Below are 25,222 nucleotides of genomic sequence, written 5' to 3'. Positions count from 1 at the left end.
GACCGAAACGAAACGCTACCAACTTCTAAGGAAACGTGAGTAGGAATGAGATTCAGGACGACCTCCTTTCTCACAAGGCCGGTGGAGCCGCGCTTCCTCCTCTGTCCCAGGCTCCTCTCTTGCCGTGACTGTAGAGATGTTGCAGGAAATGCAGCAAGAGGCGCAGCACCCACGCAGTCGCTGCCCTCGGGGACAGCCCGCCTCCACCGCCCTCCTTCGAGTCAGGTGTGAAGAGCGTGGCTGCCACGAGTGACAGGCCCTGCAAAGCGGGCATGGGCCGCAGGGGCAAGGACAAGCTCGGGGGCTTGAATTCCATCTGCGTCGCTTACCAAGAGTGGGCGAGTGGCACGTCACCAGCTGACCCTGGACAGAAGGCGCTGATCTCCCCAGGGGAGGAGTGATCCCCAACTCCTGGAGGTGGTGAGAAGTCAGGAGGGTCGCACGAGGGCCTGGACCACGGGATGGACACAGCCACTGTTACCTCCCTCCCCTCCCACATGCGTCGCAAATACCAACATGGAAGCGACAAGCTGCTGCAAGGGAAAACCGTAACTACAGAAAGCTGGAAAGAGAAGCTTCTTTCAACGCCAGTCCATCAAGAAAAATGAAAGCACATGAAATCGAGGTCAATGCTCTCAGTGCATGTTCCCGACACGGCCCTTTGACCACGAGGCTGGAGGAGGCCAGGAAGAGTTTCTGGCATCCAAGGGCAAGGCCACACCCGAGCTGACCCTGGCTCCCTGACATATGCGATGGGCATGGAGTTAACAGGCGGGCCCTCTTTCACAACTCGGTTGCCCATGCCAGTCCTTAGCCTGTGCCTCATCATCTCTGAACTCACGGCCACAAGCTCCAAAAAGACATGGGGGAAAAACAAGAGTGATTCTAACAGCGGGTGGCCTCAAGGGCTTATTCCAGGCAGGCCCTGTTCTGGCTCCTCCTCTGAGGAGGGGTAAGCGAGGCCCGCAGCAGGTACAGGACTCCCCTCTCGAGGCCAAGTGCACAGTGGGTGGGGAAACCATGGTCAAAACCCCGGCGGCCTGGCTCCTCCCCCGCTGCCCCGGAGGACCCAGTTCTCAGGCCGGCCTCATTCGGCTGGATTTCCTAAGAGCTTCCGGCAAAGTCACAGAAATGATTTCTGCCACCCCAGTTTGCCCTGCCTCAGTTTTCCGAGGATCCCGAAAGCAGTCCCCATGTAACCGCAGTTCTGCAAGTGAACAGGAATAACACACCTTCATGCCCCCCAACGCACACACGACGGGGAGGGGCACGTACTGAGGGACCAGGTGACACACAGGAGCTGCTAGTCGGGAGTCTACAAGCACCGAGCCAAGTAGAGAACTCAAAGCCCTCCATTCTAACCTCCGGGGAACCCAGAAGATCCACAGACACGCACGAATATACTCGCGTGCGTTCATGTGTGTACATGCATAATGTGCTTAGAGGCGCGTGCGATACGTACTTGTACATGTGCGGGTGTGTATAACATGTGTGGATATCTCTGTGCATCTCTGTGAATATATACGTGTGTGTGAGAAAAACAGATCTATACTTTTTTAGATATTTTATACAGAAGGCTACCAAGTCTCAGAAAGGACAATTGCCTTACTTGTCCAGCATCACATGGTCTGTGCGAATCCTTATTTGAGATAACATTTGAATCCAGGTCTCTAACCCCAAAGCACGTGCTCTTTCCTACGCACTAAACCCAAAGCACCCCAAAGTTACCCTGGTTTACAGAGGTAAACACAGACTGCTGGGGCCTTAGGGATCTTGAGGCCAGAAAACAGAAGTGGCCCATCAAGCTTCCGAAGCCTCCCCTTGCTCCTTCCTTTGTGGCGCAGGAAGGACTGCAATGGAAGCAGACCCACCTCTGGGGCCGGGTGTGTCTGCTCAAATCACTCTTGGGCATCAGCGGCTCAAGTTAGAGCAGGATTTGCTAAAATAAACACTCAGTCATTGTGTTACATGATCACCCACTAAAGAATTAAACAATATTTATCGGCATGAATGTTGACAGCACCCTGAATTAACGTAGCACTTTAAAATGCCATTTAAGAACCTCGCTTGCCTTCCATTCTGTCTCCTGCAGACTCTCCGATGCTGAAAAATCTGCATAGCAAGCAAACATATTCGATTTCATCTGTTTTCCAAGATGAGACTCTCCCTGTGAAAGGAACCCTGGGGTGAAGGCCTTGGTACAGAGAAGAGCCTGTCTTGTGAGGGGACCTCTCTGTTTTCGGGGCTGGACGCTGGCACCCTGCATTCCCAGGAGGCAGGAGCACCTCCCCAGGCGTCAGTGTGAGAAAGCAGGGAGCACCCAGGGGAGACGGGCTGCCGCTCGGGCTTGCTACTTACCAGCTCTGTGTGAACTTTAAGATGTGCCTGCAGCTTATATTTATCTGGAGTCGAGTAGTCACAGCCGTCAGTGGGGCACTTCAGCAAGATGTTACTGTGTTTCTGAATTACATGGCGTTTAAGGCAGTTTTTGGTGATGGAAGAATAATGACACTGGGAGCAATAATACAGATGTTCCCGGGTGTGGGTGCGGACATGCATGTCAAAATGCACTTGGTACCAAAAAAGTTTGCCTAAAAAAATATTTTCACATGAGAACAAGGAAGTTTCTTTTACCCTGAATTTGATTTTTTTCTTAATTATTATTATTTTTTAGCTACTCTACTTCTCTCCCTTGCGTGCTTGTCCGGGTCACCCTTCACGCTTTGCACTACATCTCTGTCTGGAAACGACTTATCAAAGGTGGGAGATTGCCAATATTATGGGTGCTGCTACGTCTGCAGGATTCCAGAGCGAGGAGAGGAGGAAAGGGATGCTTCCTGACGACCAGTTACGGTGCCAAATACCATTACGCACATGCTTAAAATCAAAGAGGCTCTAAACTCTGCGGACACCTGGGCCATCTCTGTCCAGTCCTGCCAGCGCTCGAGGAGGCTCGCAGGCTGTGCTTCCACTGCAAGCTGGGAGGGCTGCACTCAGGGTCTTCCTACCGGGAGCTGCAGCCACTTTTGTGACCTCTCTGCTCATCTAGAACACGGCCACAACTTAAAGCTGGACTTTAAACTCGTCGTGTGCCAGAAGGAAGGTGCTGCTTGTTAGAGTTCGGGCCGAGGCCCTGGAACACGCCTCCGCGTGCACCCTGGCCGAGCCGCGCGGCCCGCTGTCCCTCCACCCCCGCTTCTTCACAGACCCCACGCGCTGACCTGGCCACCCCTCTGACTATCTAGGAAGGCCGGCTAGCTCGCTCTGGCGTTCCCTGCAAAGAGACACGGGCTCCAAGCACACACCAGCCGACCCGCAGACAGGCGGGGACGGCCGGGGCTGCTGGGCAGGGCGCCCCAGCCGCGCGCCCCGGCGCCGCTCCGCGCCCCTTACCGCAGTATTCACACTCCAGGTCCCCGTACACCTTCCGGATCCTCTCGCACAGGCCAGTGTTCATCCGCCTCTTCTGTAAACTGTCCAGGACCTTCATGAACGCGGTGATGCCAGCCCGGTGCTCGGGGGCGGGCGAGCAAGAGTCAGGCTGGCACAGGGCCGTGTGCTTCTCATCTGCTCCCGGAGGGGGGTCTGAGGCCGCAGCTGGGTTTGACCTGAGACTGCTGCCGGGATCTGGGCCATCGGACGGGAGGACGGCCACTTTCTGCCCTTCGGCCGGGGGGCTCTCAGCGCCCTGGGCCTCCAGGTTTGCCCCCACGCCTTTGGCCGTGGACGGCAGTGGCGGGCGGTCCGCTCCAGGGGACGGGGGTGGGGGCGGGGCGGGGCCTCCCTGCTGGGCGTCCACGGTCTTCTCGGGAGCAGCCGCGGCCTCAGCAGAGGCGGCGGCGTCGTTCTGCAACAAGAACTCATCCGAAACCCCCGCGTGCAGACCAAGGTCCGAGGACGCCTCAGAGGCCGCCAGTTCGCAGGGTGACGCGGCAGCGGCGTCGGCCTGGGCGGTGGCCGAGCACATGGGTGGGGCGGGCCCTTCTGCGGGGGCCTCGGGCTGCTCCCGCCCCTGCTCGGGCCTCAGGTCCCCAGGGCGGGCCGCCTCCTTGGGTGCGTTGACCCCCTGGAACACAAACTCCTCCTCCGCCAGCTGCAGCTGCCCCCCCAGGGCCTCCTGCTGGATGTCCCCGCCGGGCTCCAGGAGGCAGAAGCTCTGGTTGATGGAGCTGGTGAAGACCGAGCTCTCCTGGGCGGCGCCGTGCACCTCCTTGATGTGCGCGCGCAGCCGGATGGAGCTGACGAACTTCTTGAGGCAGAGTGCGCAGACGTACACGAACGGGTGCTTCCGGACGTGCAGCTCCAGCGCCTGGTACTTGGTGGCCCCGTGGCCGCAGAGTTCGCAGGCGAAAGGCCACTTGTCGCCGTGGACCAGCATGTGGCGGTCTCGGTCCAGCTCGTTCTTGAACTTGCGCTCGCAGATGTGGCAGTCGTAGAGCAGCTGCCGCTTGCCCTCCCTGGTCATCAGGCAGAGCTCGTCCAAGGCCTCCTGGACCTTCTTGTCCTGCGGGTCGTGCGCGTCCCGGATGTGCCTAATGAGGTTCTTGACGTCCGAGTACTTCTTCTTGCAGAAGCGGCAGTGCTGCTTGATCTTCTTGTGCACCCGCTCCACGTGCACCTTGAGGTGGCCCTTGCTCAGGCAGGTGAAGGAGCAGCAGTCGCAGGCGAACTTCTCGCCCGTGTGCTTGCGCAGGTGCACGTTGAGGTTGGCCTTGATGGCGCTGGCGTAGCTGCACTGAGGGCACTTGTAGGGCTTCTCGTTGGTGTGGATCCGCAGGTGGGCCTGCAGGGAGTGCTTGAACTTGAAGACCTTGTTGCAGTACTCACAGGTGAAGATCTTGAGTTGGGTGGGCCCGAGCCTAGGAACAGAGGACAGCACCCATTACAGCTGGAGCCCCTGCCCCTCCTGCTGAGCCCCACCGCCTTCCAGGTGCCAAGTGCCCAAGGCTTAAACCGCCCTCAGGAGTTCCCTTGTAGCTCAGTAGGTTAAGAATCCGACTAGTATCCATGAGGATGAGGGTTCGATCCCTAACCCTGCTCAGTGGGTTAAGGATCAGTCGTTGCTGTGAGCTGCAGGGTGGGTCACAGAGGAGGCTTAGATCCTGAGTTGCTATGGCTGCAGCATAGGCTGACAGCTGCAGCTCCAATTTGACTCCTAGCCCAGAAACTTCCACATGCTATATGTGCAACCATTAAAAACAAAACAAAACAAAACAAAAATGTGCGCTAAGCCAGGCTGAGTATGGACAGATGTGTTCACTCATCAACAGGTAGGACTGGAGGTCCCGGCGTGGACTGGGTGCACACAGAGACAGAGGAGTGGATCCCTGTTCCTCAGGGGCTCACAGCCCGGGGTGGGAGGGGGGACCAGGTCAGCGCACGGCTGCACGACGGTGTGGAAGTTGTGACAGGAGCACATGGAAATAAGAGAAGGAGCCCTCCAACCTGGATGAAGGCAGCTGGGAAGAGAGGTCTGACTCGAGGGGATGCAGAACCAGGAAGAGGGAGGCAAGAGGAGGACGAGGTGTCATTCAGAGGGTACACAGGAGCCAGCCATGCGCCAAAGGTGACCTGCATGGATCCCGGGGGACTGTATCAGGACAGTCTTAATGGAAGGAACTCAGTCTGCTCCATGAGACTAGACACAACCTGCTTGGGCTTATTCAATAGCTTTGATAATCCAGACTCGTCTACTCATTCAATCAGCCACAGGGGTAACACGCTCTCGCTGCTGCGAGTTTCCACGTGAGAGCCATTCACTGGTGAGAGACCCCTGGCCTTCCTCGCTGTCCTCACTCGCCCCCCTGCCCCCAGAAAAGGGAACTGTGTCTCTGGCGGGGAGTTTGGAACAGCACTCAGCCTCCAGAGCTGAGCTCACTCCTTCCTGTCTGCTGAGCACTCATGTGCATGGGCTACGGATGGCAGATGGCGCTAAGCCACATGGGCCTCCGTGTGTCCAGCCAGCAGCAGTCAAGGACCACAGAAAGGGGAGGGGGCCAGGCGGTCCAGCCCTGCAGGACGGTCAGCGGGAGCTCAGTGTAACCTGCCCCAGGCTCTCTTTTCTCATAGCTCCACCAATCCTGGACCTGATGTGAGAACCTCTAGCCTCCTCCTCCATCTCGGCTGATTCAGAACTCAGGGAAAAGAAGGCTATTGTTCAATCGTCAATGATTAAACTCAAACACCATTCATTAATAAATGCGTGCCATTTTATTAACACTTGCCTGTGTGTTCAGGCACTGTGTTAGATTTTGTATAGTGATGGAGAATGAAAAGCCCGAGGCGCTCTCCTGATACAGCAATGTGTATGCGGAGTGAGATGCTAATAGGAGTAACAGCTAACAATTACTCTGCTAAGTGTTTCATCTCAACCCTGTCATTGGGCCCATTCTTCGGGGGAGAAAACTAAGTATTTACCCAAGGTCACACAGTCAGTGGTGAAGCCGCAATGTGAGCCCAGGCAGACAGCCCACCTTTTGAGCCTGCGCATTCTCCCACATTCTCCCACTGCCTGAAAATGCTGTGAACACCAACCCTTGCCCCAGAGTGACCGTACACATGGGGAAGCCCTCCTGTGTGGGGCTTCCACGGCTGCTGGAGCAGGTGTGCGTTGTTCCCCAAGTCAACAAATGACAGTCACCAAAGTACTGCAACTCGCACAAGAAAAGGAATGGGCAGATGAGCCCAGGAGACAGGGGAGCGGCCTCTCTCTGTAACTCCTCCATCTGGCCTCTGCGCAGGTTATCCAGCTAGGTCCTCGGGAACACTCACCATCATTTAGTGCCATTAATCAGACACTGTTAGGCTGGACCCACCGTAACTGTCAAGTCTATTCTTAGGGAACTATCCACACAACTCTGCTGGGTCGACAGAGGGAGCCTCAGGTTTAAATGAAAGACGTTTAAGTGCGCTTCGGTCCATACACACCAGAGAGCACAAGTCCCATGATGTAATTAAAACAGTCAAATCTGAAAGTCAGCCCTGGGCCTGCACGCGAAGCCCAAAGCCACTAGAAGGAAACGAATTGGATCCTTCTCAAATGACAAAGCCATCCGGAAGGTGACGTTCTTGACTCCAGGAAGAAACTCTGGACTCAAAATGTTAATTAAACAAATAGATCACAGTATTTCCTTCTCCAGGACAAGGTCTAAACGGTCTTAGGAGAGCCTCTGGCTCTGATTTTTCGTATTATTACACGAATGCCTGGTGGAGCCCTCAGTGCTGCTTCCCGCCACAGGAAATGAGTGGCAGGAGCTGCCAAGCAGCCAGCGTCAGCTCTCAAGTGCAAGCCTGGGAACTAATCACAGAGCTGGGCTGTCCCCTGAGTCCCAGCACGTTATTCACCCCAAAGGTCCCCTCTTCCCTGAGAGAGGCGCTCATCCACTGCACTTTACAGCGCATCCCGGCAGAGCTTTGAGAGATCAGAGCCCTTGGTCCACTTAGTCCACTGCTGGGAATCCATCGAAAGAAAGAATATGAAATCTGAACGAAGGCGCCTGGTGCAGGATTCTTCACCATAGTTCCGAGCGGAAAGCTGTTTGAAGCTTCCAAACAGGGAACCAGTTTGTTTGCGTGGGTTTTTTCCCTCATTCATGCATTCATTCAAAGAAGTATTCCCAGCACTGAGGACAAAGGCAAACCCAACTCGGAGTTCCTGCTGTGGCACAGTGGGTTAAGGATCCAGCCTCACCGCAGCTGTGGCGTAGGTTGCAGCTACAACTCAGACTTGATCCCTGGCCTGAGAACTTCCATATGCCACAGGTGCAGCCAAACAAACAAACAAACCCAACTCATGCTCCCTCGGCGCTCACCTTCTACAGGAAGGGGTGGGCCAGCCTAATAACCATATAAAGGAGTGCATAAGGGCCACTGGCTCTCGGCTGCAATGGAAGAAGCAGGATGCTCTACGAGCCCAGCTCAAGGCACACTGATCTGACTAGGGGACAGAGCAGACTGCCTGGAAGAGATCTGAGCAGGCAGCTGAAATACGAACAGGAGTTAACCAAGTGAGGGGAAGGGGGGGCATCCAGTGGGGAGAAGAGACACGTGCAAGGAGAGATCAAGGAAATAAAAAGGACCCAGATGGCTGGAGCAAATCCCGGAGCCCAGAGAACCAGAGGAAGCCAAAGAGGGGGTCCAGGCTGGAGAAGTGGCAGCCAAGGAAGACCCTAGAGGCCAAGTTCTCCTAACAGCAGCGTGAGGCCTTCGAGGGGACAATCAAATGGGCATTTTACAGAGATGTCATTGTCTGCAATGTGGGAAGCTGTGGTAGGTCACAGGATACCCGCATGACGTTGGAGCAGGTCACTACAAAACAGGGTGGTGAAGAATCTGAGCAACCAAGCAAAGTATAATGCGACTAAGTATCAAAAGCAGGATGCAACATTACATATAAAATGAAATTCGATTTATGAAATACATGGGCTGAAAAAAGGCTGGAAGGAAGTAACACTAAAAATATTAGCAGTGGCTATCTCAGGGTAGTGAGATTAATGACCTTCTTCCTCGTGGTTTCTGGGCTTCTCAAATTGTCTTTTCTTTCTCTCTCTCTCTCTCTTTTTTTTTTTTTGCTTTTTGGGGCTGCACATGAAGGTTCCCAGGCTAGGGGTCGAAACAGAGCTACTCCAACTGCCGGCCTACGCCACAGCCACAGCAATGCGGGATCTGAGCCGCATCTAAAACCTACACCACAGCTCACAGCAACACCAGATCCCCAACCCACTGAGCAAGGCCAGGGATCGAACTGTCTTCCTCATGGATCCTAGTCAGGTTCATTAACTGCTGAGCCACGAAGAGAACTCCTCTTTGTTTTTCCTCTCAAATTTTCTATGTAATAAGTCTATGTCATACGTGAGAGCCTAACTGTTATATTGATATAACCCAAAAGTTGTGTTTCTATTTTACAAAGCAAAATCATGCAAAAAAATCTTTCATAACTATTTTATAATTTAGACTATAAAATATTAATAGAATGGTTGACAAGAGGAAAACAGCCTAAATCTATTGATGAAATATTGAGCATATTTACCTGTGACTAGATTAGCGTTTGTCTGAAACGTTCCCAACAGACCTTGAAATATTATGAAGATAATTAACTAAGGTCTACAAATCACCCTGCGTTGAAACAAGAATGATCTTCAAATTTAATTCTATTTCAGCGTTGCCAAAGGAGTGCCTATTTTTACAACTTCATCAATAAATTCAGTTGCCCGCATCTGCAAGAACAGAGGACTGAGGCTACAAATCAATGGCGCATCCCAGACAACACGATGTTATAATTTGCTAAGAGCACTTTCCATACATGCGGTCACTTACTCCCACCCCTAACCTAAGGCAGAGTCTACTGGACACCCTTGTGGCTGGTGTAAGAGAGGCTTGGAGGCAAAATCAGTTGTGTCCAGTCACAGTCCAGAAAGCCTGAGCTGGGCGCGGCTGCACCTGTCTTACTCTCTCTCACATGCCCAGGGCCTGGCACACAACAGGCGTTTCATCTGCCGAGCTAAAGTCTCATGGAAGGGTCTGGAGCCAACCCAGGTCTGCGTGGTGCTCAAGCTTACCCTCTCCCCAAGCACACGTCTCCCCTCTTCCAGAAACAGAGGGAACCCACGGGCTCTGGCATTTTCTTTCTTTCCTCTCAGCTGGGAAAATGTGTGTGGTGCTCAGGTGATCAGAGTCTGCCCATCTGCATCAGCAGGTACGAATCACGACTGAGCCAGTGACCTGGTGACAGCGAGGACATGTGGGGAACACACAGGCTAGGTCGCCGCAGGAGGGCGACTCGCCCAATGTATTTGGAGGGTGGTTTTCAATGTTGATTAGCGTTTTAAGCACTTGTGTCAGTCTAGCAATTTATCCCACAGGAAGCCCTGAAGAGGGACTGAGAGAGGGAGGGACCAAAACCTGGAGCAGAGCACTGACCACCACGCAGAAACCGGCTTTGCAAACCACTGTACGCCTGCGCAGCAGCAAACGCACTTCTAAAAAATACGTAATGAAAGGGACAAAGATCGAGTGCGGTAGGTTTAAAAAGATAAGGTGATCACGGTGCCTTTGGTAGGTTGTTAGGACAGAAAATAACAAAATCAAAGTGTTCTATTTTACTGTATCATGAAAAAAGCATCGAGTCCTGTGAAGCACGCTGTCAACCACAGTGACTCTGCCCAAGGAGGGGCTGCGGGTGACCGTAGCCTGACCTCTCAGCGGATGCTGGTGTTACCTCTGAAAGCAGGAGGAAAATGAAGATTTTTCTTTTTGATTATACATTGTGCAGCTATAAAGATTTCAGCAAATTTACTAAGTAAGGCCTCGTTCACGCCTCTTTTTATGCAGGCGACACACATATTTGCCTTCAGTAAAATGCCCTGCCGTCATTAAGCCGACTGGCGCCCAGTTTCCCCAGCCTGCTGGCCCGCCACGCACCCCACAGAGGCACCTTGCGCTCTGGGGCACAGCAGGGCCGTGGGGGCGGGGGCTGCTTCTCAGACTCAAGCAGAAACCAGGACCCTCGGCCAATGAGTCTGCAGAGTCCCGACACACCAACGTGCCGGTCCTCTCGGCCTCTGGGGCAGTGGCTGGAGTCACACAGAACAGACGCTTTACCTGCTCGACTTCATAGGCTGCTCGTAGGGCGTCTGCTGGATAGCATACTCCTGGTACCCTCTCCGGGGCGCCAGGTCAGCCGCTGTGGCCTCAGGGTCTGCAGCTCCGGTTTCCGGGGGCCCTGCCTCCACTGGAACGATCTTGGTAGCACCTGAGATGGAGGCAGAGGGCACTGCGTGTGAAAGAGGCACCGGGAGGGCCCGGACCCTCCCAGAGCTTTGCTCATGACACCCACACAGGGCATCCGTCTTCCTTCAGTTCACACCTTTAACGTGTGTATGTCTGTGTGTGTGTGTCTGTGCGTGTGTGGTTGTGTGTGTGTCTGTGTGTGTGTGTCTGTGCGTGTGGGGAAGGGGCAACTTTTCCAATAATCTATCAAAACCTTCTTCCGAGGTCCATTTTCACCTGCTCTATTTACTACAACACAAAAACACACATAGATGGATACACATATACACAACTGCCACCTGCAGGAGTCCACAAAGAGCCACATGTGTTAAGCTTCAGGTAAATGGCAACGAGACAGTATGGAGCAGTGGAATCGGCTGTGAACAGGGATCCAGGCTGCCTGGACCCAGCCGCACACATGACAGTACCTTACGCCTCTGGGTCTCTGTCTCCACCCTACGTAATGAACCGTTTGTTGTGGAAAAACGCAAGCGTCACCTTTACCCGTGCCAGTCAGTGGTGTAAAATGATCGCAGCTTTCGCAGCCGCGTGTGTGCACACGGGCACGCCTGCACATGCTCGCTACGTGTGCAGTGTGTTAAAGAAAAGGCTCCAATTGATCCCTTGCTTCTGCAGCAGCAAAAGAAGTGAATTACACGCTTCACCCCCACTTACAGAAATCTCCAAACACTGCCCTCAATTTTTAAGACATGACTGAAGAAACTTTCTCTAGAGACGGCCGAGAATAGGAACCTGGCTCCCCGGGACTTCCATTTCCCAGAACAATACTGCCCCGAGGTAGGGTGGGGCAGACCAAGTGGCCTTCCGGAAGCTTCTTCTGGTCACACGATCTTATATGGCTTTTTTCCTACTGATCACCCTTCTCTGCACTGAAGCACAACTTTTAGAGGCATTTGTTCCGTATTTTCATTTTAAATAATGAGCTAATATTGCCATTGAAAACAGGTGCTTAAAAGGCTCTAGCTGTTCTTAAAAGCCTAAACTTAATTTTTTAAAAGAAAGCACTGTACTTAATCCCATCACCCAGAGATAAAACTTCTGTGAACATTCTTTATACAGTATTTCTATTTAGTTCTATACATTTGGTAAGTCCCATCTGTTCTACCATCAAAAGGTATCTGAAATCTACCTACTCTTCACTTCCTTCCACTACACTTGATTTTTAAAATTTTATTTGACAGCTATTACCCCAAATGGATAGGAGAAAAAACTCATTATTATACTGTGGCATCTATTATGATAAACTGCCTTTTGTCTAAAGTATCCATTCCTGGAAGAGGCTATTTTTTTTGGCAGTGCCTGTGGCAGGTGGAAGTACCTGGGCCAGGGATCGAACCTGAGCCAAACACTTAACTACTGGGTCACCAGGGAACTTCCAGAGATGCTTTTTAAAAAAGGGTAGTATAGGGAGTTCCCGTCGTGGCGCAGTGGTTAACGAATCCGACTAGGAACCATGAGGTTGCGGGTTCGGTCCCTGCCCTTGCTAAGTGGGTTAATGATCCAGCGTTGCCGTGAGCTGTGGTGTAGGTTGCAGACGCGGCTCGGATCCCGCGTTGCTGTGGCTCTGGTGTAGGCTGGTGGCTATAGATCCGATTCGACCCCTAGCCTGGGAACCTCCATATGCCGCGGGAGCGGCCCAAGAAATAGCAAAAAAAGACAAAAAAAAAAAAAAGGGTAGTATAATATACCCACTGACTATGTGAAAGGAAAAGGAGAGAGAAATTTCCAGCATTATAAAAGATATCAAGACCCCACTAAAAAACACAAAATAGAAAGTGAGGTGGAGGCTTTGGGAGGCAGTTCGCACCCGCCTGGTGGGAGGGTCTCAGCTTTAGGGCGGGGCAGGAAGAGGAAGGAGCAGGCCCAGGAAGGGGCTGAGGCTGGGGGCAAAGGAAAGAAACACCCCCCACCACCAAACAGCTCCTCAAATGACAAGGACCTGGCAGCGGGAGCAGCCCTCGCCCCCCCCCCAACAACGCTGCACAGTGAGTCTTCCCTGGTGGATGGGAAATTCGACAGCGAATTGGTCAGTGAGGAAGCTGCTCGGGGTCACGGCCCGGCTGTCAGGATGCAGCCCCGTTCTGTGCCCTCCCGCTGGCTGTGGTCACCTGGAATGGCTTCGTGGGCTGTTAGCACCACACTTATGATGGGTTTCTTGGCTCCAGAGATCTGCGCGGCCTCCTTTCCCAAGGGCGCCTTCTGCACCTTCTCCGCTCTCTGCGTCCTTGGTCTCTTCGGGGCCTTTTCTCGGTCATCGTCCTTGTACTTCTTCTCCAGCTCAAGATCAGATTCATTACCTAGGGAGCAAATACCAAGATGTACAAGATACTCTTTCTCATCAGTGATTGGATGGGGGTGATTGGAGGGTGCACATAACCCTTCAATGGGGCGACAGCAAAGGAAACACAGACAGGTCCCCTGCCGTGCAGGCCATGTATCACTGCGGGCTCCACTGCACCCCTGCCACAGGCCACCATCTGGGCCCTGGGACACCCTGTTGACACAGCAGGCACAGCCCCCTGCCAGATCTCAGAGTCCTCAATAAACAACACTGCGGAGAAGACAGTCTCCGGGATTTACAGCCTAAGAAGTCACTCGCTCACTCAGCTTACATTATCAGGTGCCTTCCATGGGCCAGGCATGGTGGACACAGAGCCCAACAGGACACAGACCCAGGCCCTGCCCTGGAAAGCCCTGGGGTGGGAGAGACAGACAGACAAACAGTGAGGTCAAGGCCGGCCTGCTATGCAGCTATGGACATGGGAAGGGGTGCAGGACGACTGCAGGGAGGGAGGGTGGGCTCAGCTTGAGAGGTGAGAAGCCCAGGCAGACAGCCCTTCCAGTGCAGATAAGCAGGCAGCATCTGTGAAGCCACGGTTGGGGGCCGTGCGGACCAGGTACGCAAAGGTTGTTTGGGCAAAGGAGAGGGACGGGGTGGTGGCCCACGGTGGCTCCAGTCCAAGAACGGGACTTAAAGACATGGAGTGACATTAACTGAGGATCCCATCTGGCGAACTTCATGAAGAAGCCAGCCGATAGAAACAAAACTAGGAGAGGGAGTTCCCTCGTGGCTCAGATGGTTAAGGATCCAGGCTTATCACTGCTGTGGCTCCGGTTACAGCTGTGGTGCGGGTTGGATCCCTGGCCTGGGAGCTTCCACACGCCACAAGCACATACCGCAAGCACAGACCCCCCCCCAAAAAAAAAACAGTGGAGGAGTGAAAGCGAGGTCTTCAAATGACCATGAGAAGCCTGGAATCTTCCTTCTGTGAGAATGGGGAGAAGCTCCAATGCTGGTGGAGACTCCTTGGGAGCGTGAGTGAGTAAAGCTGGCCAAGGGGGCGGGGGTGACAGAGCCAGGCCCCAGCTCCAACCAGCGCTTTCCTGCAGAGTCAGGGGGGCCAGAGTGACCAAACCTTCTGACTGTTTAAAGAAAAACCGGAAATCCAGAGTTTTACAGGAAATCTTCCGCTTTTTCAAGGTTGACTCTAATCTAAAATGTCTTAAACCAATGAGGAAACCAAGAAAACACGTCTGGGGCCACAGCTGACCTGCAGCCTCTTACCTGCCACCCTGCCCGGCCAGGGCCAGCCACGGAAGCGTTTTAAGTGGGGAAGAGTTGGACTCTGCTAGGTCTGTGCCACCTGGGAAGGAAGTACTGGACGGGTTCAAACACACTAGAGAGTGGAACTGCCAGGGACAGACAGGACAACGCCTACCTGCACGGGGCCAGCCTGGCTCAGCCTGAAGGGGAGAGGCGCTTCCTGTCAGAGCAAAGAATAAAGGAGCGCCCTGTCCTGAGTGTTTGCCATTCTCGGTTCCTACATGGAAATACAGGCAAGGAAGGGGCGGGGCTTGTCTCTTTCTTTCTCTTTTCTTTCTTTTTCTTTTTCTTTGGCCACACCCGAGGCATGCAGAAGTTCCCAGGCTAGGGATCGAACCTGCGCCACAGCAGAAACAACACCAGATCTTTAATCCGCTGAGCCACCAGGGAACTCCAGTTGTCTCTTCCTTAGAATCGCAGCCACAAACCCGAAATAACCTGCCCAAGAACTGCTTCTTCAGAACATTATGGAGCGTCGTCAGGGACGCTCTGCACAGCCCTTTACAAGAGGTGAGCGTGTGGTGCATGGACGGGCAGGGCACGGGCACACGGGCAGGAGGATAGGGCAGGCTGGGAAAGCTCTGGAATGGGAGATGGGCAGGGAGGAACCATGAAGCGATAAGGCAGAAGCTGGAGAAATGGGAGAAGTCAAAAGGAGACAGCCTGAGGCAACTCAGTGAGTCTGGCCTTCCGATGGTTTAAGTCTGCCTCGAGCCGGCGCCCCCAGAAGCCTGAAGCGGGGGAGAGACGGTGGAGCAGCAGGATTCTAGGACCGCCTGCTGCCCAAAGGCATGTGCTCTCAAGAGGGGCTCGGGACAGAACCTGGCTAAGGGGGCAGGTTGACCAAAACAAACACTTAATTTTCTGTGTTCTGTAAATGAAAGTCTTTGGAGCGTGTCCCAATAACTCGGGTTCTCGAGCATTTTTAGATCTGGTGGAGGAGTTCCTGCTGTAGCCCAATGGGATCAGCGGCGTCTTCAGAGTGCTGGGACTCAGGTTTGATCCCCAGCCTGGCACAGTGGGTTAAGGATCCAGCATTGCAGCAGCTGTGGTGTAGGTCCTTGGCCCAAGAACTCCCATAGGCCTCTGGGCAGCCAAAAAAAAGAAACAAAACACCTAAAGACAGAAGTTCCCAGGCCAGGGATCGAACAGTCAAAAGAGTCACGGATTTTTTTTTTAATTGATTGAAACAGGTCCTTAGTTACATCATCAGTGGCAGCAGCAAACCTGATAAAGGCAAACTGACTATAAATACTAAGAGATGAGGTCATGACTCAGAACCGTAGTCTCAGAGGCCAAAGGGAAAGTCAAGACCGTTACCTAAGTCCACCCCTGAAGGCTAGGATGACTCCTGAAAAGCTGAAGGATGGGGCCAAACAAGTTATCCCCAAAGCGACGGCCAGTGCTATGTGATGGTCTATGATTTCTGACCTCAGCATGTCTAATGGCAGGTTTGAGAGATAAATGTACATAAATAATGACAGCAGAATATACTGGATGCCTTGAAGAGGCAGACACAATATAGTACAGGATTTCTTACTTTTAAAAATGACCCTTCATTTTAAGAATTCACCGCAGATTATAATTCAGAATGTGGGTGACACAGCAGGAATAGGTAAGTGTACATTTTTTAAAACCCTAAGAATTAGAGTTTGCCATAGGCTGAACCCGCAGTCAAGTAGCAAAAGCCTAATACTGCCTCTCAGGGGCCAAAGGGACCCGTGGGCCTGGCTGGGGGTTGGCGGAACACCTGTCATTTGAGAAGCAGCTGGGCTGAGGGGAGGGGTAGATCCCTCCCCCACCCCCATCCCCCACCCCCACCCCAGCCCCAGGGCCTGGCCCTGCTCCTCCCTCTTCCTGCCCTGCCCTAAGGGTGAAACCCTTCCCACCAGGCTCAGTGGCCCTCAGCTGAGTCCCCAAAATCTGCACGAGGCCACCTGCTCCTAATTGCTTGGTGCAGATGGGCAGCCCACGTGCCCACGCTGAGGCGCCAGGTGTGGGGACAGCATGGCTGGGATCCTGGCACAACAGAAGGCCTCGGACCCCCGCCTCCAGGGCCAGGCACTTAAAATCCCTTTACGCTTGCCGATGTGGCCCAGTTCTTCCGCTCCGCAGCCGCGCCCCTTGCCATGAAGAGGCATTTCTTGGAAAGTGAAGAAAACTAGGGTTTCCGTTCTATTCAAACAGGTAAATGTCTTGCTTGCGCTGCGAGAGACGAAACCCTCCGGCAGTAAACTAGGCGAGCCAAGGTGGCTCTTCCACGCGCCAGGATCCGGCCCGCAGCCGCGTCGGCCGCCGACCGGGCTCGCGGGCTGATGCCGGGGTAACGGGATGATTTACTCACTGCCCCGCTGACCCCCTGGCCGGACGCGGTGCCTGATGAGGACTGGGCAGTAAATACACCCAGAGCGGGAAATGAAGACACTGAGCGGAACTGCGGCTAAGGGGGCCCCCGATCACACCCCAAGTCTTCTAGGTAGCATCTTCAAGGTGAACCACCTTCCATGACTTTTAAGGTAGTAGTTTATCTCCAAATTGTATGACATGTCTGTAACATTTTCGCTGAGCTCTGGAAAGGACTCCATCTAAAAGAAAGCGGGAAGTGCTATGAAGTGGGAACAAGAGCTGAACTCTGTCTGAGATGCTTAAGAGGCAGAAGAGAAGGGACGCCGTCGACCCCCAGGCTGGCCCCTCCCGCGGTGGGCCCACCAGGGCACGGGGGGCAAAGGTCAGTGTTCACACCATCAGCAGCAGTGGCTTTCACACTGAAATATCGGCGTGGTCTACGCCTGTCTCGTATTTTCTTGGTCAATAATCCCGAGAGGGAGTAAAGTGTGCCATTACAGCGACACGACCTCTCTGCCGAGTGGCACAGGGCAGGAGCGTTAACTAGCACCTGTAACTCGACTGCCATATGCACAGTGCACCTTCTCAATCACATTTTTTACAATTCATTCTTTTCTCAAGCCTCTAACAAACGTGCTCTCCCGGAATACAAGGCCCTTAGCTGAAGCGCCCTCGTCCATCAAATTCACATGGCGCTGTCTGAATTGTGATCGTCACAACACTAGGATTTTGTTTCGTTTTGTTTGGTTTTTTTCTCTTTGGGGCTACACCCACAGCATATGGACGTTCCCAGGCTAGGGGTCCCATCGGAGCTGCAGCCGCCGGCCTACACCCCAGCCACAGCAACAATGGATCTGAGCCACATCTGTGAGCTACACAGCAGCTTGCAGCAACGCTGAATCCTTAATCCAGTGAGTGAGGCCAGGGATAGAACCCACATCCTCATGGGCACTATGTTGGGTTCTTAACCCACTGAGCCACAACAGAAACCCACAGGATGGCGGGGTTTTTAACATTTTTTTTTTTAGCAGCAGGACATTTTGAGTGACCTTTTTAAGGAATTTCAACAAAACAATCAGGAACATGGGAGCGACTTCTCCATTTACAGTTGGTGGGGTCTGGGCCAGCCTCCAAGAACCCCAGATGCATGCGGCTTTAACCGGCGTGGCTACGGATGTACAGGACTGTGTCAAACACTACCTTCCCTGCAGTCCCTGTGTCTGCCTTCAAGCCGGACCGCTTCGGCTCTCTCTACACCCGTGGTCTGACTCTGCACGGTGACTGGCTGGGAGGCTCACCCAAGGGAAGGCACCGAGTCCTCTCAGTCTGGGAAGCACGCGGTCGCCCTCAGGCCACATTTGGGGCAGGCCTGCAGCTGGGGCTGTGCCCGGCTCATCCCTTCCCTGCGCTAACAGAAGAGGCGCAGCCAAGGGCCTGCCTCACCCACGCCCCAGCCTGCTCTGTTCTGCAGAGTCACGGACTGACATCTGGGAACTAAAATGTTTAATTCCTTGACATCTGTGCAGTACTGCTCTTCAACATTAGCAGGATGCCTTACATTTCACTTCCTTTTGCAAAGACGGTGTTTAGGAGTTCCTGTTGTGGCTCGGCAGGTTAAGAACTAGACTAGGATCCATGAGGGTGATGGTTCAATCCCTGGCCTCACTCAGTGGGTTAAGGATCTGGACTGTGGCCTTGCCACAAGCTTCAGTGTAGGTTGCAGATGCGTCTCGGATCTGGCGTAGCTGTGGCTGTGGCGTGGGTCAGCAGCTGCAGCTCCGACTCGACCCCTACTCTGGGAACTTCCATACGCCGCAGGGGCGGCCCTAAAAAGAAAAAAAGAAAGACAGCCTTTAAAAAGCGATGACACCGAAGCGTGAAAGCAGGAGTTCCCAGCCAGGTGCACATGTGCCTCGTGCTGAGAACCCCACTCGCATGACAGCAATGGCGCCCTCACTTGCGGGGAAGTGTCCAGCTACAAAACTGGAGGCTGCGCTGCTTAAGGAGCAGAGACCAAGTACACACCCCATTTTAAATGGTCTAAGTTCCCACTGGCCCCTCCAGGCCACCCCCCATCTTTCTCCATCCAGCTCCCAGAGGCTGACCTGTGAGGGTCACACAGGGAGGGGCTCCACTGCTGTCTGCCTTGCATCGGGTTTGGCCAGCAGGGTCAGCAGCAGAAGACGGGAGGGAGGGATGGGGGGGGGAATTCTCTGGGCTTCCGTCCTGCAAAGGCTGCAGCTCTCCCTTGGAGCACTGGTCACTCCTCGCTCCTCCCTCCACACCTCGTGAACAACACCACACCTGCCCACACCTCTACAAATTATTAAGCTCTCAAGTGGCCAGTCCACAGGGCCAGCATCCTTTTGCCCAGCCTCCCAAAACTGAACCATTGTACTACACAAATATCCATTTGACATCACACACCAGCGACCACCACGTGCCTGGTACATAAACAGCAGGTGCTCAATCAATGCAGCTGATGAATTAATGAGTGATCTACAGCAGGGGTTAAAAATCTTCCCCCTTTCCTCGGTTCCAAACTGCACAAGCACACACGCACACTCCCTTAAACTCTGATAAGCTCCTCTCACTTTAACAGAAGCTCATCTGCTATAAAAACTCTCAACTAAGTTTCTTTAATCTCAAAATCTCCCTGCTCTTTGCTCACCACCCTCTCCTGCCCTAGGAGTTCCCTGGGAAGCGTCTTGCTCCATGTCCCAACTCTACACTCCAGCGGGTGGGGTGGGAACTCACAGAGTCAGTCCCCTACGTCTAATAACATCCAAAGGAGGTGGGTTGGCTTGGTAAAGGCAGGTGAAGAGTTAACTGTACGGGCAATTGTACATTTGTAGAAATTGGTTCATATGCACTCATTCATAATTAACACTCTGCTAATAGTCTAAAGTACCTATTCTGAATTGCCCAAGAACTAATTAAATCTCAGAACACCCCAGAGAGTCAAGTGTTATCAGCCACATTAATAAAAAGCCCAGAACAGTTGTTGGAACAACTGATAAGGCATTATATTCTGGGACCCCGCTACCGATTCATTCCACGCTGCTAATGCAGCAGTTTATTAGTCCACGATCATTCTATCAAACCTGCTGAGAACCTGCTGAATATGCATCGTTCTTGCCCCCCCCCCCCGCCTCTTCCCTCAGGCCAGCTCGCCTCCTCCCAGCTCTCTGCTCCAGGGGAAGCCAGGCGAGCACCTGCTGTGAGCACAGCGTCCCCACGGAGAGGTGGCAAGAACAGAAGCACGTGCAGAGCTGGAGGCGGCCACCCTCCTCACGACCCTGTCTGGCAACATACCAACCGCAGCGAACCACCCAGCACTCCCCAAACGCTCCCATCGTCATGCCTGCGGGCTTTCCCAGGCACCATCAGGAAGGAAATGCCCACCCCTGCACCCCACATCAGCCTTAGACAAGGAGCTTAGGGCCCCTCTCTCCAGGGAGCCCTCCAGGATGCACCCTCGGCGGCGCAGTCCTGCCCTGACCCCTGCATCGGGCTGGCCATTCCGTCATCCTTCCTCCCTTCACTTCCCGGTCCTCGTCCCCAGGCTCTGCTGCTCAAGGGAAGGGACACGTCTCACTGGCTTTGATGCCCCAAGCCTGGCTTAGTGCCCAACCACCACAGCACAAGCTCAGTACGGAGGAAACAAGGGGAAAGAATTGGCTGCTGCGAGGACCCCGCTAAGCCTCGGCTTCAGCCAGCTCCTCACAGCAAGGAGGCATCAAGCACAGCCAGAAGTCCGGCTTAAAAGGCTGCTGGGCCTCTGGCCACAGGTCATTTGTTCTAGCATTTTCTCAGCAATCGGCTATTGTGGCGAGAGACTCCTTTCCAAAACAGGGGTCAGAATGCAGAGCTACGACTTGTCTGGGAAGAGCCATCACTTGGCACAGAGGCCCACTGTGTCACCCACTGTGTCACCCACTGTGTCACCCACCGTGTCACCCACTGTGTCTCACGCTCCATGGCTCTCATCGAGTCCTCCAGGCGGGACATGACAGACAGCCCTAAACTGCAGACAGCACAGAGCAACGGGGCTGTCAGCAGGGCTCTGGCCCCCACCAAGATGCTGGACCAGAAAGTCTTCCTTGAGAAGTCCTGACACAAAGTCCTGCCTGGGTGGGATTTAGTTCCTCTTCTCCCCCCTCCGTTCCTACCCCCCGCCCCCCGCAGAGGCAAAAAACACTGGGCACCCTCTGGTTACCTGAGAGTCACAGGTCTGCAAAGAGAACACAGGTGCATAGGGCCAGCTCCGTGCCTGACTTACGTCCTATGTCCCACTCAGTTACCAAAGGAACAGGAGGTTTGAGTCAGGTGACTCGGGGCCAGGGCAGAGAGGAGAATCGGAGGACCAGCATCTGAAGGCGGCTGGATCATGTGACAAAAGCTGGAGCTCAGGAGTGGAAGGGACCAAGATTCAAGGGATGACTGGCTGGCCTCGGGCAACCTCCTTTGTCTAGCAGAGCCTGTTTCTTCACCTAAGCCCCACCATGGCTCCCAGCAGGAGGATGCAAACATATGCTCAGCCCCTGGACAGCAGCAGGCGCAGGGGGACACCCAGTAAGAGGAGGCACCATCACCACCCAGCAGCCCGCTGGGGCTGGTAGGCATCAAAGCCCCACTGCCTGGGTCTGGGACTCCGCAGACCTATGGGAAGCGCTGGACTACGTTGTCTCTGGAATTCTAGAAGCATTACATCTGGAAGATGCAAACAAACACCTCCCACACTCCGCAGCCTCATCCATGCCCAGTTTGCTCACCCAGTGCCCATCTCTGGTGCCTGGTGGAGCTCCCCGTGGGCCCAAGGCTGCAGGGCTCGCACTTTCCTCCTTCCCTAAACAACCTGACCACGTGTCCCCTTATCAGTTATCTGCATTTTAGTCAAGGTATCAGAAGCTACTGGAAAGAGAATGGTCACATGCAGTGGACTTTTAACAGGGAGGAAAGTGGGGTGGGGGTAGGGTCACAAAAAAGTAATTCAAACTGTCACAAAGTCCCACCTCTCCAGGGGTCACAGACCGCTGCACTTTCCATCCCCTGATTAGTGCAGAGATGAAACAAGGATTCACAGGCAGCAAAAAGAAACAGACTTTAGGAGTTCCCGCTGTGGCTCAGCAGATACGAATCTGATTAGCATCCACGAGGATGCAGGTTCGATCCTGACCTCACTCAGTGGGTTAAGGATCCAGCACTGCCGTAAGCCCTGTGGCGTAGGTCTCAGACACCAGTCAGATCCCATGTTGCTGTGGCTGCGGTGTAGGCCAGTAGCTGCAGCTCCAGTTCGATCCCTAGCCTGGGAACCTCCACATGCCGCAGGTGCGACCCTAAAAAGCAAAAAAGAAAGAAAGAAAAGAAATAGACTTTACTGTTCTACATCTTTCCACGGAGAAGAGTTTTACCCTCAGAGACTGACACGGGCTCTACCTTTCCACCTGCAAATTTTCAAACACAACTCGCTCAGAACAGCTTTCCATCATGGCAGCTGCTTGTCAAGTCGGCTGTTTTGCTAACACAAATACAGTAGGAAGACGCCTGAAACGCTGTCGTAAAAAATCCTCAGGAAGATTACAGATGCATCTTAGCTAAGATCTTAAAATAAATGCCTTGTCTTCCTTAGAGAGGATTTAACAAGAATAAGAGCAGATTTTTGCAACTCTCCTTGTATAAAAATGACCCCAGAAATAACAAGCTTAGAAAGGTTCAGAAGTCACTTTTATAAACCTGACATGGTGATTTCTGTAGGCTGCAAAATGTTTTTCAAAAACACCAGCCATTCCACATAATGGCATTTAAAAAAAAGAAAGAAAGAAAATCTCTTTTCCTGGTTTCTTTTACGATTCAAATGCAGAATAAAATAAATAAATGTTGAATACACATCAAAAATGTTATTTTAACTTGCTGTGGTTCCGTGTCAGGGAAAAGCTTATTTTGTTTTCTTCCGATTGTTTTAACAAGCTATAAAAGTCAAGGTCAATTGTTTGAAATGTCACTAAATTGCTCTTTCCAGAGCATGTATTAAAACAATTATGCAGGCATTTTCCAAATTATAATATTGTGCTTGGCACACTAGGGAACACGAGGTGGTCATCAGAGGGACAGCAGCCACGAGGCAGCTGGGCAGAAGGTCACGCCTGCATGTTTCAGAGGCTTCAACAGTGGCCAGAAAGGGAAGAACACGCAGAGCCTCTTGCAGGCGGTATCTGCTGAATTAAAGTCCTCAAACCAAGGGACTACGAAGCCACCTTCTACACAGCTCAGTACTAGAGGCAGCTGATAATCTTATTAGAAAGTCGGCCACTGAGCCGGTCTAATTACAGACTAGAAAACAAAACAGACGTCGGGACCAGCCAGGGCGGAACCTTCCCTTCCTCTAAGTTAGCTGAGATGAACAAAACCGACTTGGCAAAGGGGAAGTGCGGCTGGGGTTAAGAGGCAAAGGCGGTGGAGCAGGGCCGGCCAAGGGTAGGAGGGGGCGACGGGGGACCCAGCCCTCCCTCACAGGCTCTGCGACCCCGCGGCACCCTCACTTCCGGACCTGAATGTCCTCAATCACAAATCTACGCAACGGGCTTGGAAAGAGGCTTTTCTAAGTCAGTCTGAAAAGGTCACATAGTGTGTGATTCAGCTGATGTGACATTCTCAAAATGACAAACATCACAGGGTTGGAGACCCGTGGTAGCAGGCTGGGGGCTGGGGGCTGGGGGCCACGCCTGGGGTGATGAACAGTCCTGTCCCCTGACTGGCAAGCTGGTTACACTGACCTAGTGCGGCGAATGATGGCAGCACTCACGCAATGTCTCAGTGTCAAGGGCCTGACGTGAGGCAGATGTTACCTTTGGGGGAAGCAGGATAAAGGGTGCCGAAGAGCTCTCTGCACATCTGTGCAACTTCCTGTTATTCCATAACTGCTTTCAAAAAATGAAGTTTTACGTCTTAAAGGGATTCTTAGGCTTAGGACCAGACCTTATGATTTTCTCTGTGGACCCTGGGATCTGAAATACTTTACCCACCAAAATACATTCATGAAGATCATTCCTTCATCCACATTTACTGACCAAACATACATATGTGTGTGTGTCTTAAAACTTTCCAAAAAATACAATTTCCAGGTGGATCAAAGATACAGATAAAAATGAAACCCTACAAATAACCAAGGAATATAGAGAAAGCTATTTTTTTATTATCTGAGGGTATGGGTAAATGTTCTAAAGTATGATCAAAAGGGCAAAAAATTTAAAAGAAACATTTGACAGCAGTGACAATGCTGATACTTAAAATTTCAGTAAAGTAGAGGAGTTTCCACTGCGGCTCAGTGGAAACAAATCTGACTAGCATCCATGAGGATGCAGGTTCGATCCCTGGCCTCATTCAGGGCGTTGAGGATCCGGCCTCGCTGTGAGCTGTGGTGTAGGCCGCAGACGCGGTTTGGATCGTGCATTGCTATGGCTGCGGTGTAGGCCAGCGGCTGCAGCTCCGATTCGACCCCTAGCCCGGGAACCTCCATAGACTGAGGGTGGGGCCCTAAAAAGACCAAAAGAAAAGAGAAAAAAATTCCAGTAAGGTGCAAAAGAAAAAAATAGCAATTCTACAAATGAAATTAAGAGATAAATGATAAAATCTGAAAATATGTTCAGCCTATATGGCAATCCAAAAGTGCAGTAAGCCAAGGGCATGAGTGACAAACGCCTCAAATTACATACAAAGCAGAAGTCCCCAAGAGCTGCAAGTAGACAGTGCACTGGCAACCAAAGAGATAACAAATTAAAATAACTAAAGAAAACTGTCTGCATACGAAATTCACAGGCTAAAGATGGACACCACCCCAGATAAGGAGCAAAAAGGTGGATGAAGGGCCACAGACGACGATGGGGAATAACAGACACTTTCTACTGGGCGCCCTGCCAACACCTAAGGGTACTCCCTTAGCCCAGGGATTAAATTACTAGATATTTACCCAGAATAATAAAGGCACAAGCACAAATATAACAATAAAATGAAAATGAATGCTCAAGATTGTGCGCCTGAGTAGTTAAGGTTTGTTTGTTTTTTTAATCAAGAAGAAAAATTGAAAGGAATATTCAATGTCAATCAACTGGAGACCAACGAAGGAAATCTCGTGGCCAACGCGCACAGTGAAATACCATTGCAGCCTTTAAAAATCAAATTTACTGACTGTTTTTGAGCATCTCGATCAAAAGCACAGACCCTGCAGCCAGGCTGTGTGTGTTTTAGGGTCCAGCTCTACCCCTAATGGGCTGTGTGATATAAGGGAACTCCAGAACCTCTCTGTGCCTCAGTCTCCTCATTTATAAAATGGGAGTGATAGGAGTTCCCTTTGTGGCTCAGCAGTAACGAACCCAACAGGATCCATGAGGTTGCAGGTTCGATCCCTGGCCTCACTCAGGGGTTAAGGATCTGGCGTTGCCGTGAGCTGTGGTGATGGTCGCAGACACGGCTCGGATCCCGCAT

The 25,222-nt window shown here is 52.6% G+C and overlaps 1 protein-coding gene across 50 annotated transcripts in view; it reads right to left on the bottom strand.

Moving 5' to 3' along the window:
• The window catches only part of ZFAT (zinc finger and AT-hook domain containing), a 383,679-nt gene that overhangs the window by 313,229 nt on the left and 45,228 nt on the right, over positions 1-25,222 (bottom strand). For 43 of the 50 annotated variants that reach the window (XR_014842957.1, XR_014842958.1, XR_014842930.1 and 40 more), the window contains 4 exons: positions 12,897-13,085; positions 10,600-10,750; positions 3,394-4,859; positions 2,359-2,591 (listed from right to left, as the gene is read on the bottom strand). Coding sequence is in view for 11 of the 50 variants with exons in the window: in XM_085021015.1 (XP_084877141.1) it covers positions 2,359-2,591; positions 3,394-4,859; positions 10,600-10,750; positions 12,897-13,085 (2,039 nt within the window). In the remaining 39 variants the exon portion in view is untranslated. The remainder of the gene's footprint in view (positions 1-2,358; positions 2,592-3,393; positions 4,860-10,599; positions 10,751-12,896; positions 13,086-25,222) is intronic. The other 7 variants (XR_014842963.1, XR_014842967.1, XR_014842964.1 and 4 more) reach the window with 1 other exon arrangement.

The sequence above is a fragment of the Sus scrofa genome, chromosome 4 (genome assembly GCF_054392235.1).
Source record: "Sus scrofa isolate SSC_HxYL_T2T_F1_AM1 chromosome 4, Sscrofa_HxYL_maternal_Yorkshire_Landrace_v2.0, whole genome shotgun sequence".
In the NCBI taxonomy this organism is placed as follows: Eukaryota; Metazoa; Chordata; class Mammalia; order Artiodactyla; family Suidae; genus Sus; species Sus scrofa.
This window is presented reverse-complemented; position numbering and strand designations above follow the sequence as displayed.